The 18,636-nt window shown below is 41.4% G+C and overlaps 2 protein-coding genes across 2 annotated transcripts in view; both read left to right on the top strand.

Annotated features, from left to right (window-relative positions):
• The first annotated feature begins 487 nt into the window (after positions 1 to 487).
• On the top strand, positions 488 to 16,188 carry nfx1 (nuclear transcription factor, X-box binding 1). The gene is made up of 23 exons (XM_008290326.1): positions 488 to 732; positions 2,161 to 3,063; positions 3,152 to 3,313; positions 3,594 to 3,671; positions 4,431 to 4,536; positions 5,037 to 5,108; positions 6,152 to 6,291; positions 6,409 to 6,508; positions 6,593 to 6,810; positions 7,552 to 7,649; positions 7,735 to 7,765; positions 7,857 to 7,939; positions 9,801 to 9,909; positions 10,127 to 10,246; positions 10,337 to 10,416; positions 10,505 to 10,735; positions 11,255 to 11,328; positions 11,412 to 11,513; positions 11,745 to 11,882; positions 12,015 to 12,081; positions 15,248 to 15,393; positions 15,489 to 15,593; positions 15,766 to 16,188. The coding sequence occupies exons 1-23, from the start codon at positions 714 to 716 to the stop codon at positions 15,839 to 15,841; spliced, it is 3,258 nt and encodes a 1,085-aa protein (XP_008288548.1). The 5' UTR covers positions 488 to 713; the 3' UTR covers positions 15,842 to 16,188.
• Positions 16,189 to 18,376: 2,188 nt separating this feature from the next.
• smarcd3b (SWI/SNF related BAF chromatin remodeling complex subunit D3b) overlaps positions 18,377 to 18,636 on the top strand; it is a 52,340-nt gene continuing 52,080 nt past the window's right edge. Inside the window, exon 1 of the mRNA XM_008290323.1 lies at positions 18,377 to 18,420. Within this exon, the coding sequence (XP_008288545.1) occupies positions 18,409 to 18,420 (12 nt within the window). The 5' untranslated portion in view covers positions 18,377 to 18,408. The remainder of the gene's footprint in view (positions 18,421 to 18,636) is intronic.

Raw genomic sequence — 18,636 nt, 5'->3', positions numbered from 1 at the left:
GATGAATCTATTTTTGTTTGGTCTATAAAATACGAGAAAATGGTGAAAAACGTTGATTTGTGTTTCTGACGAATGTCTTGTTTGTCCACAACCCAAAGATGTTCAGTTTACCATCATATAGGAGGAAAGAAACCAGAAAATATTCATACTTAAAGAAGGTGGAATCTGATCATTTCAGAAAAAAAAAATCAAACTGATAATTGATTTTCAAAATAGTTGGTGATTATAATCGCTGACAGCTAGTTAGATAATTGATTTGTCATTGTAGCTCTACATAAATATGATGTAAAATGAGTAGAACATTTTTATTTAAATGTGCCACCTTAAAATGTCACCTAAAGAAAAAATTCTGGTCGTTTTAACTTCATCATGTGCATCTGTATTTGATTTTTGATATTGGAGAGGAAAAATATCTGCGGACCTGTGAGCTTTATTTTCTAAGCGCTGACCGGATGTTCCGGTTTCTTCACAAGTTCTAATTTGACTTCCTCAGTGTTAGCCTTCAGCTAGCTCGCGATTTTGAGGTAAGGGGAAGGCAGGAGGAGATTGTCGTCGCTTGTAAGGGATTTCACATCAGTTTTACCGACCAGATCACAGGTGGGAAAGTGAATATTGTCGCTGTCTGCCCGGATACGCTTGTCATCTCTCCAAAAAACAGCCTGTTGTCGTCAAACTTGTGCCGCGAGAGAAGCAGCAGCCGGAGTTGAGACTGAATGGCTGAGGGCTCCTCAGGTAACTAAATGCGTTGTAGAAATAAATTCCCCAAACAGTGAGCCAGAGGCAGCTCATGTCGCCAAAACAAGCTTTAAATATTAAAATTAAATCAACACTGAACCAGTCGCTTCAGCATCCTATTAACTCTGTAGCGTCACATTCTGTGAGGCTAGTTGTGTTAGCCGGCTAATATTGGCTAACATTAACTTTTAGCTGTTTATCATGAATGATACACATTAGCTTGCTAACGTTAGCCTAGCGTCGCAGTTTTATCAGGCTATTCGTAGATGACGTGACATTTCGTGATATGTGAACTTTGAAGTCCAGCAGTGCACCTCACGTGGGTGACAGCAGCTCGTTCACATGGATCTACTTAGCTTTGCAGCTAGTAATAGTAGTAGTTTGACAGGTTTTTACATTTGAAATGTGTGTTTTATTGTCGACCTGCATAAAATGAATAGTTAAATGCACTGATTTCAATTTCTGAATCAAATTAGTATTAGTGTTTCCCAGCACCGTGTCACACACACAGGTTATTTAAGGTGACAGGCAAAGGTTAAGAAGGGGGAAAGGAAAAAAAGATAACGTACAAAACACGGTAGAATATAAAAACCAAAACAGTACAGGCAATTGAGTAAAGTTCATGCACATTTTAATGAATAATAATAATAATTTTTAAAAAGACAAATGATAAGACAAACAGAAACATGCAAAATATAAAGTGTACAACAAAACGTTAATAAAATTAGTTGGATCAGACTTTATGAAATATGACATATCAATTAAGAGAAAGTTGAAGTCTTTAGCTTACATTAAAAATGGCTTTCCTCAGGCAATTTTTGATGAGTTTTTTTTTTTTTATATCTGACATGACAAAGACACAGTTATTAACAGGTGAATCTGGAATGAGCATTACTGTTAAAAGCAGGAGTTGACTGATACGGTTTATCCAAAGCCAATACAACACAGACTAATAGTAATCAAGGAGTTCCCTAATCTATATCTGGAATTGATAGATATGTGTCAAAATTTGCAATTACACTAATTTATGTTTTACGTGTTTAGTAAATATTTGCCTTTCAGTGTTGATTGGTTGTTAGTAACAGTGGTGACACATAACCAGTTTGGGTAGTACGTTGCTCAAGACCACAGGGTGACTATAGAGCTAGAGAGACAACTGCATAAATCCAAAGTAGGGCTTTTTGAATGCAGGTATTTTATCAAGAATCAGTTGAAAATAAAACCAGCTACAACAGTCGACCAGTCTCTGAAGTGGGCAGCCTCTAGTTAAAAGGGTTTTTGAGCCGGATCATAATAACACCTAAAATCATTTCAGAATCATAGTAATTGATTTTTGAAGTGCTGTATATTTACTGCAACTGCATTTGATTGTTCTGATTGTAAACACATGAGGACTTGTAACATCGTCATTCTTTCTGCTTCCAGACCCGCCTGACCTCGATCCAGATGGGGCGTCGCATCAAAAGTCACATCAGCACAGATCTAGAAGAGGTCGACCCCGATACAACAATGACAGAAACCTGAGCAGTGATGGTTACGATCCGTCTCAACAACATGGACACTTTCATCAGGGCTTTAAACCCCAGTTTAACCACAATAACTCGAATTATGCAGAGCAGTACTATCCTCCTTACCAAGGACAGGATGCAGCCAGAGGGCGAGGCAGAGGTAGAGGAAGGAGAGAAGGGAATAGAGGATTAAATGGGAGTTTTGGTGGTCCAGAGCCCCAGTGGCAAAGACGATCCGGTGGCGGCAGGAAGTCTATGAGTGGCTTTCAGCAAAGTGCTCATTCCTCAGATGGACCTGATGGACCCAACTGGCGGAGAGAAACTGTGCCACCAACCTGTGAAGACCAGGACGCTCAAGCTAAAAAACCCAGAAATTTTGGCCAGGAGCAGAGGAGGAGAGAGCAGAATGAGAAAAGTGCTCATTTTAAGGAGAACAACTCGACAGTAGAGGGTCAGAGATCAAATGAAACTAAAGGAGAAAACCTCCCTGCAGACACCAGGGACAGGATTCAGCACAGCAGGACGGACTCTCAACACGACGATCATCAGAGGAAACGCACTGAAGTAAAGCGACGCCAAGGACCGATCAAACCGCCCAAAGCACCGGCTCAAGAGGAAGCGAGCTCAGAGAGGGGAGCCAGCGGCCAGGACGACTCTGATCACGGCAGGTCGTCTCAGGATTCGGCCTTTAAAGCTGCGAGAGGCTCCGGACGACACACACCAGTGCAGGGCAGAGGAGGGAGAAGAGGGAACCATCAAAACCACAAACCTGTTCAGAGGAGCTGGGACAGGATGCCCAAGAGCAAAGAGACGCAGACAGGTTAGACTGTAACTTCTGTAGAATTGGATTGTGGGTATTTGTGTGTATCTCTGCTATCTTCTGAACCCCTGATGTCTTCCCTCCTCAGGTTGTCTGATTGAGCAGTTGTCCGAGGAGAAGTACGAGTGCATGGTGTGCTGTGACATCATCCGGCTCATGGCGCCGGTGTGGAGCTGCCAGAGCTGCTTCCACGTCTTCCACCTGAACTGCATCAAGAAGTGGGCTCGGTCTCCGGCCTCGCAGGCCGACGGTACGACCTTTAAACATCATTTGTACATTCACTGCTTGCTCCCTGTTTACGGCTTAGTATGGCCTTCTGTTGGTCTGCAACACAATGGGTTCTCACAGCATACCAAACTGTACACAATACCTGGTATGTGTGCTCTATAGAGAAGATAGCTGTGGTTCTGCTAACAATAGCTCATGCATTTTGCCTTTTGAAACTACAGCGGCCCAGTGAGTTTTCTATTATTCATTACAAGCTGCATTATGTATGTATTAGGTCATAAATGGTTGCAATTATTTTTCAGATTCAGCTGAAGGTTGGCGTTGTCCAGCCTGCCAGAATGTTGCAATGAAGCAGCCGACCTCCTACACCTGCTTCTGTGGTGAGTATTTATCTCATTTATGTATAAATGCAGCTTTGCATACACAATACAACTTAAAAACAGTAAATAAATCTGTTTATTGGCTCAGATAATAAATCTACTTGTTGTCATGTCCCAGCATCTCCTTTCACTCCATTAGCCAAGTTTCACTTACATACTTTTAAAGTTTTGGATTATAATAAGTTCCCTAAAACGTTCATACACTTGCTTGTGATGGTTTTTCAATTTTCGGAAAGAGCTAATGTGTATAACGGGCGATAGAAACAACTCTTCATAATAAATTCTCTCTTCCGAGCCTTTAAGTCACATTGCTGATCTGTTGTTTCATCTGTTTTCACTCTCTTTGTCTCCGCACAGCATGAAATGTGACCAAAACCTAATATTGTGAAACACTATTTACAACTTTGCTGTTAAACCAAAAAATCCTGAAGACTTCTTTTGAATTTTTTCTCATAGATGGTCAAAGTTTAGTTCCTTCTTCTCTGGTTATTTAGCAGGTGGCAAATGACTGATTTTGTTTTTAGCTACTTCTTCTGTGTTTTTACATCCATGAGTATTGTAGCCTGTGTTTTTCAGTCCAAAGTTCCAAAAGTAATGAAAATGCGTTTTCTTTTCTTTTTTTATTTAGTGCAATATTTCAAAAGTTTGCATGAAGTTTGCTTAACAATTATATGGAATCATGGCACACAACTTACCATCTGTCACAGAAGCAGAAGAAACAAGACTGTAGTTAATTTTTATTCCGTATGTAATGAACAGGTAAAGTGACAAACCCTGAGTGGCAGCGCAGTGAGATTCCCCACAGCTGTGGTGACATGTGTGGGAAGAAGAGGAGCGGAGTGGACTGCAATCATCCCTGTAACATGTGAGCCTTAAAAACACAAACTGGTGGAAGTTAGAAATGAAGGTACATAAAGGCAGCATGTCGAGGTTGGATCTAACACTGTGAGAGACTTAAAAGTCAACTAACAGTTGGTGAATGATCTGTAAAAATATTCTTAGGACTTTTGATTAATAACTGACTTTCAGAATGTGTAACTTTTTAGAAACAGTCACACTTTGTTGGTAGCTCAGTTACTGTCACACTTGTGAAGTGGCTGTTTTTATTTGGTTTAATAGTTGAGAGATGGTTAAAAATAAGTTTCAGATCTTCCTGTTTGTTAACTATGAAAGGAACAACTCTACAACAACTTGAAATATGATTTTAAAGCTTACGATTTTGTGAAAATGTTGCTTGTGTTATAAAATGAGTGTAAAAATGAAATAATACTGGATATTTTCAGTAAAACTTTAAATGTCGCCAACCCAAAACTCTGTCCAACAGGAGAGGAGATGTTAAACAATACCTTCTGTGTTTCTCCTCAGCTTATGTCACCCCGGACCTTGTCCTCAGTGTCCCGCCTTTGTGACGAAATCATGCATCTGTGGTAAGACAAGGTACTAGACCTTGGATTGTTTCACTTCATTTCATTTATTCATGTATTCGACTGAGACGGTGCTGATCAACAGAAAAAATTACTGTAAATGAGCCACAGTTCAAACCCCTAATTTTCATCTGTTGTCCCTGGTTAGTTCTACAAAAGGCAGCCTAGAATCTGAATACAAATAACTAAACACACGCAGAATACTGACTGACTGAGGGCCTTATCTGCATCTGTCTTTTAACTGCTATGCAATCCACATTGTTTATGAACTCTCTGAACCCTAAGCAATTTTTTTCATGTCACAGTTTTACTCACAATGAGCTCATTTTTCACTATAAATACAAAAACATGCACCTCTGTAGAAACGACACAACCATGGTACAAGCCGAGATAAATTAAAAAATGTCTTCTGTGCTGTGTACCAGTTAAAATCCCATAAATCATTAAAAGCAGAAAAGTAGATTTTTGAGTTTGACCTGAATGTACAACATTTTTCTAAATGCCCACAGGTACAGTACTAAAAAAAAGTAGTGATTGTTCATGTTGTAGATATTTTACTACTTTCTTTTAAATTTGTTTCACTTCTTGTTTTCTGTCTGTCACGTATAAGCACAGCCTGCGGTTTAGCTCAGGTCAGCCAAAAAGTCCATGAATTCTAATCATGTGATTGCTGGTCACAGCTGAGTCACTGATGGTTTCATGGTTGCTGTGAGGAGCACTGATGTTTTTAGTTTCTCACAGAATCTAGCTAGTGAGGGTGGGGTTTTTTGGCATTTTTTTTAATGAGACTTAGAAATTTGATTTTTTTTAGGCGTAGATTTGGTGAGGTTTTCTGATGCAATGGCATGCCACAGATGAATAGTTGAAGGACTGTTGGAAAGTTGAAAAACTGACAGATCTTTCTGTTTTTACAGTTTGTAGCTGTGATAAATTGTGTGCTTCTGCAGATTTGCAAAATGTAGCATAAAACCCATCGGTGGGTTTCAGATGGTTAAATATCTCCTTGTTGTTTTCGGGTTATGGCACCTTAATATCAATTAAATCATCTCATTCCAGTCAACCGATGCGCTGCGGTCAGGCTGCGATGCTCCAGTGTGACAAAGTGTGCGGTGCTGTGCTCAACTGTGCTGAACACACCTGTGTGCAGGTGTGCCACAGTGGGACATGTCAGCCCTGCCAGCTGCAGGTTCAGCAGGGTGAGTTTCACTTTGGCAAGACCACTCTGTATAAATACTATGAGGGATGATGAGCAAATAAGTGAAATGCAGGATCTGAAACATTCAAATGTAATGAAATTGTGTATTTATGTGCAGATTGCTACTGTGGGGTGACCACTCGTTCAGTCCTCTGTGGCACTGATAAAGCAGGATTCGATGGTTCGGGACATTTCTCCTGTCAAAAAATATGTGGGAAGTAAGTCTGACTCAGCGCTAATGATGTCTGCATTTTAGTCAAATAGGACAATCCCCCATCATAACTTAACTTCTCTCTGTTCAGGATGTTGAATTGTGAGGCTCACAGGTGCCAGCAGGTGTGCCACCGTGGGCCCTGCCAGCCGTGTCCACGCTCCCCGAGCCTGGTGAAGACGTGTCCCTGCAGTCAGACGCCGCTGAGCAAACTGCTGGAGCTGGGCTACTCTGAACGACAGAGCTGCTCCGACCCCATCCCCTCCTGTGGGAAGACGTGCAGCAAACCCCTGGCCTGTGGCTCCAGTGGTAAGAATGAACAGAGTTTGTAGATTTGTGTTGTTCATAAGATGGTTACTGTGTCTTGTGGAAACACTAAGTCTCTGATACTGAATCCTGAATGCCTGCCAATAAATATAAACTGATTCTAGCCTGAAGAGCTCAGCATGTGACAGGTCTAAAAGCTTTTTAAGAATATATAATGTGAAAAATATCTGATGGAAAGCGTGTGCTCTAACAGGTAAAACTGAGGGCAACAAGTTCTTCTATTCAAAACTGTCTTTTTTGGTTTCTGTTTAAAGCCATGACGCATTAATGCGGTGAATCTGACGGCTTCTTTGCTCGCAGAAATTCACAGAGCATTTAAAATCTTGAGAGAGCTCAAAATGAAACCAGCAAAATGTCATGTTGTCAGGTTTCATTTGTCCAAATTTAAAGACTTTATGCTTTTCCATCTTGTCTCGTTAAGCCCTAGGGTTTTTAGCTTGCATGTTTCTCAGTACTGCATTTTTTTTTTTTTGCATCGTGATGGAAAAAAATGTATCTCTGATGTTTGACACTGCCTCAGAGTGTCTTAATTTGTACGAAAATGTAATCCAGTGCACGTACCGGTGTATTTTTGTGTTGTTTTTCATCCGGCGTCTTTATTTTTAAAAGAAAGAAGCTGCTGTTAACGTCGTCTCTGTGGTCTATTGTGAGTGCAAACAGGATGTGCGTTATCTTGAGCCTCCTCACAGTCTGGCACGAGATAATGAACTTGTGCTATTTCAGACACCATCCATCTGTGTGAGAACTTGTGCCACGAGGGCAGCTGTGGACCCTGCTCTCTGACCTCCACTGTCAGGTGCAGATGTGGCTCCAAGACTAAGGTGAGAGGATGAACCAGCAGAATTTATTTTGTCACATCAGTGCCGCAAACACAGAAGATTTGAAAGATGTCTTTATTGTTTTTAGGAGGTTCCATGTGCCAAAATCCAAAAAGAAGGTGAGATTTCAACACATTCACATGAACTGAGCCATGAACACAGTTTCCCTGACCGGTCGTTTTATTTCACCTGTGACTCTTTCTGCTCCAGATGAACTCGTCTTCACTTGTGAGAAGCGCTGCAGCAAGAAGCGCTCCTGTGGCCGACACAAGTGTGGCGAGCTTTGCTGTGTGGTGAGTATTCACCGAATAACGCACAAAAACAAGCATGTAGTGCTAAATAATTTGACGATGGAGGCTCAGCTCAGATCCCTGCGGTGTTTTAATGGTGACAGCTTCGTGACTTGCTGAGCTGAATATCTGGAGTCTTTGTACTACTTAAGATGTGGCTGTCAAGCAGTGTCACGGAACGGCGTCTGTGTTTTATTTCCACAGGAGGCACTTAATATAACTGGGTTTTGTCACTTTTAGCTGTGCTCTGAAAGTCCCAGTGTATATTTGTAGGTTTTATAGAAAGCTTTCTGGAGTTTCTCCTTCAGAGCAGGAGGGAACCGCAACTTTTTTCTCAGTTCCTCCTTTTAAGAAATGGCTCTCTTAAAATTTTCCCCAGTCAGGCTCTGAGGGACCTCATCGTGATCGTCTGAAATCCTGAAGCACACATTCCAAACACTTTAACATTATGTAATAATATAATCATTTTTATTTTATCTGTAGTGAGAGCCACATAAATAGTAAATATGATTTAAATTGTCCTGGAGGAAGGACGATGTGGATTTTCTGAAATGTTCTTTTTGACCAGGAAGAATTAAATTGTGGTTGTTACACACAGGGAGGGATGCAACAAGAAAGAATCTAAAAATTCCTCTGCAGAGTAGATTCAGCCGGAAAAAAGCTGCAAGCCGTACATCTCTTTCGTTTGCTGCTCTTAGATTTATTCCTCTCCGCCCAAATCGTCTGAAATCTGTTGATTAACAGTACGCTCACAGACTTCCCCACAATTCCCCACCAGGGCTGTTGGCTTGTCCATCTTACTGTCGAGCAATCTCACATTATCCGTGATGATGGAAGGCAGATACAGCTTATATCTCTTCTGTATCTCTTGAAATGTCCTTATTGCTATTCTGGCCGCCGTTCAACAACAGTGCAGCTGAATAACAAAACAACAGAATCACCTAACCAGCATGTCTGGAGATGGCACAGCTCAAAATAGTTACCGGCAAGAATCAAAACAAAGTGTAGCAGAAGAAAAAATTAAAGGTCCCTCTCTAACTTTAAACTCTGAAGTCTGTGAAGTTCCAGCCTCTTTCTCAAACCACCTCTCCACCGCTAGCTGCAGCTTGAGCACACCAGCTCACCTATGACACTGCACTGTACAACTATGCTATGCTACACAATGGCAAGTTGTAATGTTGGAGTAATTCAGACCAGCTCTGAAGAACATTGATGCAGAAAGCCCCACCCTGCAAGTTAACAGAATCGGTCTCTTAGGTTTGTTACTTATGAAACTTTGGAAGTCTAAATCTGAGACCGTCATTATGGAAACTGCAGTTTGAAGATGGAAATGGTCAGCCGTTGCGCTGACAGCTGATCAAGCACCATATAGACATGTTCATAAGACAACATGGTTTTTCACTGGAGGTGGTATTTGAAGGAAAAATTAGAACATTTGAAAAACAAGCAGGAACAAATATATCTGCTGCATGCACAGTTGGTACATGAGCTCACCATGATGAACGCCAAAAAATAGTGCTGTGGTGGTAAAACGGGAACTGTTATCGCTTTAAAAAAAAAAAAAAAAAAAAAAAAACTTTTATTCTCACTTTAGCCTGGTTTCCTAGACAGTCAAGAAACCCACTTTATGATTTGAGTATCTATGTTTTGTTCTTGCTACTATTCAGTAACCGATTGCTGTCATCTCCTAAAAATAATCAGAAGTTTTTGTTTAAAGTTAACCCACATTGCACCATCTGGAGATGACACAAATTTTAAATACAAGTGTCGAAAGTTTATATTTGGTTCAGTGTTTATTTATTAGGGAAGCATTCGACCATATAAGGTGATGCTGTTTTTGTTGTTTTTGTCCATGTCCATCCAGAATGTGGAGCACAAGTGCCACTTGATTTGTGGCTACAAGCTCAACTGTGGCCTCCACCGCTGCCAGGAGCCTTGTCACCGTGGAAACTGTGAACCCTGCTGGCAGTCCAGTGAGTCCCGCAGTCATTTTCTCTTATCCAACATTGTTGAATTTATGTCCCAAGTCTCTGAAGTACCGCATCGTTATTCTGTCCTTGAAAAAGATCTAGTTAGTGGTTTTTACATCATTTTTTTCTACTTTTTTTTCCCCCCTCTTTGTGGTATTGCGTTTGGCGCCGAGTTGCCACACAGCTTGCGTCCAATGTGTCATGTTTGTTCTGTTTGTAGGTTTTGATGAGCTGACGTGTCACTGTGGGCTCTCTGTGCTGTACCCGCCCATCCCCTGTGGCACGAAGCCACCAGAGTGTAAAAACCTGTGTACAAGACGACATGAGTGTGAACACCCAGGTAAGATATGAAAATAATGATGATAATAATAAGTACTGCAGCTGTACACAGTCAGTGTGATTGTTCTCCTAACATTTGCCTCTGATTTAGTGTTTCACAACTGCCACAGTGAGGAGAAGTGCCCACCGTGCACGTACCTCACTCAGAAATGGTGCATGGGAAAGCACGAGGTAACGTCCCCCGAGTCCATAAATTAGCATTTTTTTTCCAGTTTTTTATTCCTGCAATGAACGCAACGCTCTTTTCTTTGACTCACAGCAACGCAGCAACATCCCATGTCATCTGCAAGACATTTCTTGTGGTCTGACATGTAATAAAATGCTGCCCTGCGAAACGCACCGCTGCAGACGGATCTGCCACCGGGGAGAGTGCCTGGCAGAAGGCGGCTGCCAGCAGCCATGCACGCTGCCTCGTCCAGACTGTGGCCACCCGTGCTCCGCTCCCTGTCATAAAGGCAGCAGCTGCCCACGCACCACCTGCACTGCCAAGGTACAACACTGAGAACAGCTGGACTTCCACTGGCTGAAAAACGGGTTACAAAGTTTGTGCAGATGGTCTTTGTTACACTGAAGATTGGATTCACGGAGAGTTGAGGCATATTTTCCCACCATCAAACGTTTCTCCTCACTGTAATAACTTATTTCCAAGATGAAAAATGTTTTCACTGAATAAAACCAGTTCTATGAATGTGGCACATCTCTGTACAGGAGTCCAGCTGTGTGTGTTCCCCGCGTTCGCTTTGGCTGCATGAAGGCAGCTGATGACATCTGCTGTAACACAGTGTAACTGTCATAAATGGTTAACTTAGATGAAATAATAACATGTCAATGGCAGCCCTCCAAACTCAAGAGCTCAACAAACAATGAGACCTTTCACAGCTGCAGGAATTTCTCGCACAAGGTTTAGAAAAAGCAACATATTTGTCTGCCGACAAAACTGTTTTTTTTTTTTTTTTCACCAGCGCATGTTTCAGCAGTAGTGGAATCTGATCCTTTGTGTCGTTCACAGGTCGCACTACAGTGTGACTGCGGTCGAAGAAAGGAAACTGTAGTCTGTGCAGAAGCAGCCAATTCATATCAGAGGTCAGTGCTGCTCTCTATGTATTTAACTTTTTTGAATTCTGAATTTGTTGCAGTTGAAAAAGCCTTACATTTTTGTACTGCAGGTATGCAGCCATTGCCATGGCCAGCAAGCTCTCTGACATGCAGCTCGGGGACTCTATGGACATCGGGCCGCTCCTCAGTAAGAAGGAACTGAAACAGACGAGGTAGAGTAATGGAGGAAATGAGTGATCAAGAGTTGGGGCCAGAACTCATTTCTTTTTTGTCTATACATTGATATTTAAATAACTGAGGCACATGATTGTATTTAATGGTCTACAGCAGCTTCAAATGCAACTCAGAACTGAGGCCTGTTCATTTTTTAAGACACATCCTCGTAGAAGTTGAAATAAATGAGGTGTGAACGGCAGTCCTGTGTTTTTTTTAATGTTTCACAGGCTTGAATGTGATCAAGAATGTGCCACTTTGGAAAGAAACAGACGTTTGGCAGAGGCTTTACAGATAGACTCATCATCTGACCCCTTCAACGTTCGCTCAACCTCCGTCTACAGCGACAGCCTCAAAGAGGACGCCAGGTCTAACTGTCGACCCTTGTCTTTGTTTTCCTATATGCTCGCCATTGGGTTGACTGTAAAGATTAATTTTGTGTAGTTTGTCTTCCAATTCAGATGGACCACTGCACTGAAAATATTCTGCTTGTCTTTCAGAAAAGACCTGAAATTTGTCACAGAGGTAGAAGAGGAGATCAAGAATCTTGTTGAACTTGCCAATAAGGTACGATGAGTGTTTACATCTCTTTTTCCAGCTTGGTGTTCCCAACAGTTTGGGGTGACATGTTCGTTTTAAAGCTCTCTGAGATGTGATGCTCCCTCTGGTGGTTGTGTTGGGAGCACACGGCCGTTGGGCAACAAAAACTGGCAAAGCGTGATGTTTATGATGCTGAGCCTTTCAATACTACATCTTACCAGTTCAATATCTGCTGCTTACACCATAAAACTGTGTCATGGCAACAAGTCCATACACCATAAAACAAACTTATAATCAGAACCTGTAACACAACAAGATGCACAACAATCCAGCCATAAATTATTTATGAGTCCTAATCGCTGACAGAATTTGTATGAAGCTGTTGCACTTTCCTTCCTACTGCTGGACTTTTATGACTATTGCGGTCATTTCTCTGAATATATTCACGATTTTATCTCATTTATGCTCTTTACTGTCGGTAGGGGTTAGGCTGCAACACAAGATGATTTCAAGATATTTTAACTGTATTAACTATAAACTTTAAATTTACTCAACTTACACATGAAATGCAGGAAGTATCGAGTATTAATCAGACGAGTATCAGTTCTATTTACATACGCTGACTGTTTGCTCCTGCTGTAAACACACAAACAAGCTCATTAGAATCATAAACATTTATGACAAGTTAATCTGTTAAAGTGACGGCATTCTGTGTTTCAGACAAAAGCTACTTTAATGGTGATATTTCTCATGACTTCATTCACAGAAACACAAAAGTGACGATGAGAACCACAGTGTTTGCCCTCCCTGCAGGATTTAACAGCACAATAGGGGTCAAGGAGCTACAAATAGCAAGCTTTTCAAACTATCCAAATACATGTGAATGGCTCGAAATTAGTATTAAGCAAATCAACAACCACTCTGTTCAATTTTAACAGTAACGCACCTTGGTGAGATTTTTTTTCTTGTTCCTGCAGCACCACATTGAATCTAAACGCCTGTGTGTTTGTGGCAACATGCATTTCAGACTGGTGTTGAAAGTGATACAGAAACGCCACCAGTTATGACCTCTTAAGATTACAGCCGTGACTTTTATGGGAAAGTGACGCATGTGTTCATTCAGACTTGAAGCAGACGCGTTTCAATGTGGTCAGATTAGTAGGAAAAAAAATGTCCGACAGAGGCTTCAGTGTCAGCTCGGCCCTCTGAATCCGACTGCCCATTCTCAGCTGTGACTTTAACTTTTCGCAGCTACACCCACAGCTGACATCATCTTCATATTATTTTCTGACCCAGTTGTTGTATATTCAGCTATTTTTGAGCTCGGTCAATCCTCCAGTGGACTTCCTCCAGTGGTTGCTTGTAGATTTTTGACAGGACGAGGCAGCCTCTTTAGTAGCTGTTTCTAAGCCAGAATAAATTAGTAGGTACCTCGTGGGGCAGTCAGAAGCATAGGCTCCATTTATTTTATTTTTTTTCCGACTTTGTTCGATGCATTGAGGCTCTAAGGAAAGGGAAGCCGTCAAGGTCGTCGTAGCTTTGGTTTCTTTTGCAAATGTAAAGGACTGTTTATCGGTAGCTGAATCTCTTTATGGAGCAACGGATCATAAATCAAAGCTTTGCTGCCCTGAAGTCTGCTTATTGAAATGTTTTAACATATTTTCTCCCCGGTCTAGTATTTGCTGCATACTGTGCTGCCTTCACTGACTTTATTTTTTATCCTCGGTCCTTTTGTGTGGGCTCTTACTTTCCCAAAAACAAGGTTATTAAATCTACATCTCTATCTAAATGTTGCTGTAATGCTCTCTAACTACCTTCTGGCAAAGAAAGTGGACTTTTGTTGTTGTTTCCTCTGTGTTCTGCTATAAAAACTTAGATGTGCATCGTGACCCTTCCTGTAGAGAAAAGGTCGTGCACACACTACAAGCTCAAACATATGCAGAGACTTCCGACTTTAAACTCGTCTATAAAAGCATTGATGTGCTGCTGTAACAGCCTCCTCAGTTGTTTGTGGCTCTTTCACATGATTTTTGGGACCTGCCTGCAGGGATTTGCTCTGTTCAGCTACAGAAACATTAGTGATGTCAGCACAGATGTTGGGCAGTAAGGCCTGGCTCGCAATCGATGTTCCAGTTCATTCCAACGGTTTTGGATCAGGTGGAGGTCAGGGCTCTGTGGAAGCCACAAAACTGAGAAAAACATTTTCTTTATGGACCTGGCATGTTGGTCCAGGAGGCTCCTGTTCGAACCTGCACTATAGTCTAAAACATGATTGCATGTTGTAGCAGTGAGGTGTTGAAAGGGCCACCCATGACAAACAGCCAGTGTGAGTGGACAGGGGAGTCCATGTACTTCTACTATGATAAAGAATACACACCATATCATGATGTAGAAATAAAAAGAAGAAGGTTACCACAATATTTTTTTGATATTTACAACTTCCATATTATCCTTTAACATTGAAAAAAACAGGTTAAAGGTACAAATTTCCCTAATTAGTTTATATAAGGGCATGAATATGGATGCTATTTTTAGCCACGTAGTCATTTAATAATCAGTTAATCATTAAAACAAATACAGTGCAGTTGACGCTTTTCCGTAAGCAAGTGCGCTCAGCTCACTTGTATTAGTGAGTCAGGTACAAGAACGCTGTCCTGGTAAGAAAGTGATTGACTGCTACAGAAGTCTCCGTCGTCGTGGCCCTTTGCAAGCTAAACCCCACAATGTTGTCTACTTGCCAACACCGAGCTGCCCATAGCCCGAGCAACCAAATGCTGCAGACTTAAACACAGCAAACAAACTGCAGTCCTTCTACCTTGTTAAATAGTAAGACATAGCCAGGTACTACAGCTACTCTACTACATTCTCTGGCACAGATAGATAGATGATAAAATGGATGGATAGCACCAGTGGATTAGAAAATACATTTTAGATACAGTGTAGTGATATAAAAATAAGAAATTATGCCACTTAAAAGGCCATAAAAGAGCCACATTTTAATATACCCTCTGCTGCTTTGGTGTGTTACTGACACCCTTGATATTCTGTTAGAGTTGTATAAATTTCTACAAATTAACAATAATTGTCCAACATATAAACGTCCTTGGAGGAAACAAAGAAGGCAGCCTCTTGAAGCATGAAATGCTTCTCAGTGTTTATACTAATGGATGTCCATTACTGATCTGGTCTGCAGGGAAAACAGCCGAAGAGGAGCCACTGTTTCCCGCCCATGAACAGAGAACACCGGAAGATCATCCACGAGCTGGCCGAGGTCTACGCCGTGGAGAGCGTGAGCTACGACAGCGAGCCCAAACGCAACGTGGTCATCACGGCCCACAAGTAAGACCGTTTTCATGTGTAGTAATACATTTATCTCACATGTATGTGCTGATTGTGGCTTTGAGGATGTGCCTGTGTCTCTGGATTGTTCGTAGGGGGAAGTCAGCCTGCCCAAACTCAACCCTGACGTCTTTGATAGAGCGAGAAACGGCCGCAAGAGCTCCGCCTCCCATCGCTCATATCAAGCAGCACAGTAGCAAGTAAGTAACTCCTCTGTCTTGATTCCTACAACTGTCCGGAGAAGTGTTTAGCATCCCACTGATCTACTTCCTGCTAGTTTTTTTAGCTGCTTAGAATACGAGCAAATGTGTTTTTGTTCTTGTCTCCCTCTGCCTGCGTTTGATCAATCCTTCTTTTCGATTCTCCTCCTAGAGCTGCCAGTGGAAGCACCTGGTCGAAGATGGTTAAAGAAGAGCCTGTAATAGATTATTTTGATGTCCAGGACTAAAAGAGGAAAAACCTCAGGATCTGCTCGAAAGCCAAAAAAAAAAACTAAGTCTGAAACCTTTTTCCATTTGCGTTCATCGAAGATCAATATTAATTCCTCTGGCTTCACAAGCAAATAAAATTATGTTTGGAAATATTTCAAAGATGTCATTGCCTGCTGAGAACACCCACTCCTGGTTTATGTGAGAGGAGGAATTGAACAAATGCTGAGTCGAGTGTTTCCCATGAATTTATATATTAAAGGCGATGAAAACTTGCACAGATTCTGAAGAAGGATCATTTTTGAAAAGCTTCCTCGTGTTTTCTTTGCCCCCCTTGGATGCAGTTTAATAAAAAAGTGAATTCTTATTTAAAGGGCACACATGTTTGAATTTAATATCTTAGCTTCAGAATATTCGTTTAAAAAATCGCTCTGAACTGTGTAAGCTTTCTTCGGTTTAGGATTCTCACACAGTATGCCAAGCAGTTTCTCAGCCATGGGATGTCTTTTGTTCTTTGTGCTGGTGTTGAGCCAAAGGTTCAGTGGTAAACCTGTGCTGATTGAGGGTGTGGGTGGGTTGGAGTGGGCTGCAATGCGCCAAGAAAGCTTTGTCTCAAACACCCAGATGTGTTGCTTTCTGGAAACTCTTTCCTCGGCAGCAAGCGAAGGTGTTTTGAGGTCGGGCTTGCTCCAGGACACTACGGCAGCGGCGTACGTTTGGTCATGATCAGAGCTGGGATCCTGCTGTCCGGCTAATGGACCGTTTTAATATTCAGTCCAGCAGCCCGCGAGGTGAAGACGCTGACTCAGGTTTGAGTCACTAATGTTCTGAGTGGACACACAAGATGCGCAGTTTTCCGCTTATCCGACCAAAAGCAACAGTCCACTTTTAGATTTGGGGAGACAAACCAGTAATTATGCCTTGTTAAGATATATATTTTAACGCTGGGAAAAGAAAGTAAAGCCTCTATTTTTGCATATTTTAGAATATTTGTGACTCAGAGTGTATTATATTTTCATTGATATTATATATCTGCAACATTTGATTGAGTAATTGTCAGCTAGTAAATTAATTCTCAACTATTTTGAGTTATTTTTAAGAAAAGATGTCTAAATTCTCTCATTCCAGCTTCAGACATTTGATTATCTTCTGGTTTCTTTCCTCTTCTGTGCCAGCAAACTAATTATCTTTTGGTTGTGGATGTCATCTTGGACTTTTGGATGCGCTGATGGGAATTTTTAGCCATTTTCTGGACCACACAACTAATCCATTAATCAACAATAAGTGTCAGTTAAAGCCCCCTAGTATATTTTATATCTGCAGCATTCCTTCATGGACTTGTAGTTTTGGTTTGACGCCATTTTAGAGTAAAATTATTTTTAATCAATTATAAGCTTTTACTAGGAAGTTGTCAAAAAATCCCTTTGATGTTTTGGTAATAACAGCAGAAACTGAATCCTATGATCGTGCAAATGTGCTGATGCAGAAAGAAATCCAGTTTTCTGTAAACTAAAAGATTGCAGACATAGAGATGCAGGGCATGTGTCCCCCAAAATATCTGTAAAATGTGCATTTATTCCCCTCCGAATTGAAACAGGAAAGAATCAAAGGACTTCACAGCTATTTTGTCATTTTCTTTATATCAAAAAAGACATTTTCTTCATAAATTGATGCAGACAAGGAACAATTTGGTGCATTAAAAATCTCCAGAATGCAAGAAATGACCTACACTATAATGCTCAAACATATCTACATGAAAAAAAAGACATATGAGGCTGTTACACCAAATGTGTATTTGGTTATTAAATGAATTTTGGTTGAGATCTTTTCCCTTATTCCAGGCAGATTTGTCAGTCTGGCAACAAGAAAAGTGTGCATTAATAGCTCCCAACTGCCACTTAAAGCTTAAGTAAATTGTCCATTAAAATGGCAATTATCCACAACTTATAAACCCATTATGACGGGTTCCTTATTAGAAAGTGGTTCAGTTCTTTTGGTTAGGGAGCAGGTGGAGCTGCTCCTTTGTTGCTCTCTTTGTTCTTTGGCAGCATTTATATTTACAACATGTGGGCAACACCTCACTCTGCTTTGGAAAAATAAAAAAAAATCAAATAAATCATCCATCGACCAGCAGCCAGCTTCTCCCCCCTCCTCTGTCCAAAAAAAATAAAAAATAAAATAAAAAAAATAAAACCGCTCATGAGGATAATTTGATGACACTCCCTGCCACTGGTAATTTTTCATTATATCGACTCTCCAGCAGAGACCGCGCCTGCGCTCCTGCTCCCTTCCGAACAAGGCTTCACCAATCCTGGCTCTGGCTCCATCCCCGGCTCGGCGTCCCACAGGCCAGCGCTAATAAGTCGCCTAGCTGTCCAGTAATGGGGAAGTGATAGGAGAGACGCCGCTGTGTTGAAAAGCCGTGAGGAAGTTGAGGAGGGGGGAAGCAGCTCCACGCCGCGCCGCGCCGGACCGGACAGCTCCACGGAGACACATCCTACAGTTGCTGTTGTTGAGTAGCCTAAAAAAAAAAAAAAAAAAAAAGAGAGAGAGAGAGAGAGGAAAAAAAAAAAAAGAGCGCATAGTGATGGAGAGAAAGGTATGGATGCTTCTGCTACCTTGTGATACATTAGCAACGTTTTGTGTTTTATCCCCACATCACTGCTCAGGATTCCGCATCCACCATTAAAAAAAAACTAGTCTTTTCTCTATTTTCTTTATCCTGTGGGCGCGCTGCCAGCCGGATTAGTGCGCACCGGAGTTTTTTCCTCGTCTCGCTGTAATTTATTGTGCGTCTAAAAAAAAAAAAAAAAAA

Source organism: Stegastes partitus, unplaced genomic scaffold, assembly GCF_000690725.1.
Source record: "Stegastes partitus isolate 25-593 unplaced genomic scaffold, Stegastes_partitus-1.0.2 Scaffold666, whole genome shotgun sequence".
In the NCBI taxonomy this organism is placed as follows: Eukaryota; Metazoa; Chordata; class Actinopteri; family Pomacentridae; genus Stegastes; species Stegastes partitus.
Note: the sequence above shows the minus strand (reverse complement) of the source record. Positions and strands in the feature narration are given on the sequence as shown.

Excerpts from the sequence above, each read along its gene's own strand:
- nfx1 (XM_008290326.1), top strand. Across the intron at positions 15,394-15,488 it reads GTGGTCATCACGGCCCACAA|GGGGAAGTCAGCCTGCCCAA; the intron begins GTAAGACCGTTT and ends GATTGTTCGTAG. Across the intron at positions 15,594-15,765 it reads ATCAAGCAGCACAGTAGCAA|AGCTGCCAGTGGAAGCACCT; the intron begins GTAAGTAACTCC and ends TTCTCCTCCTAG.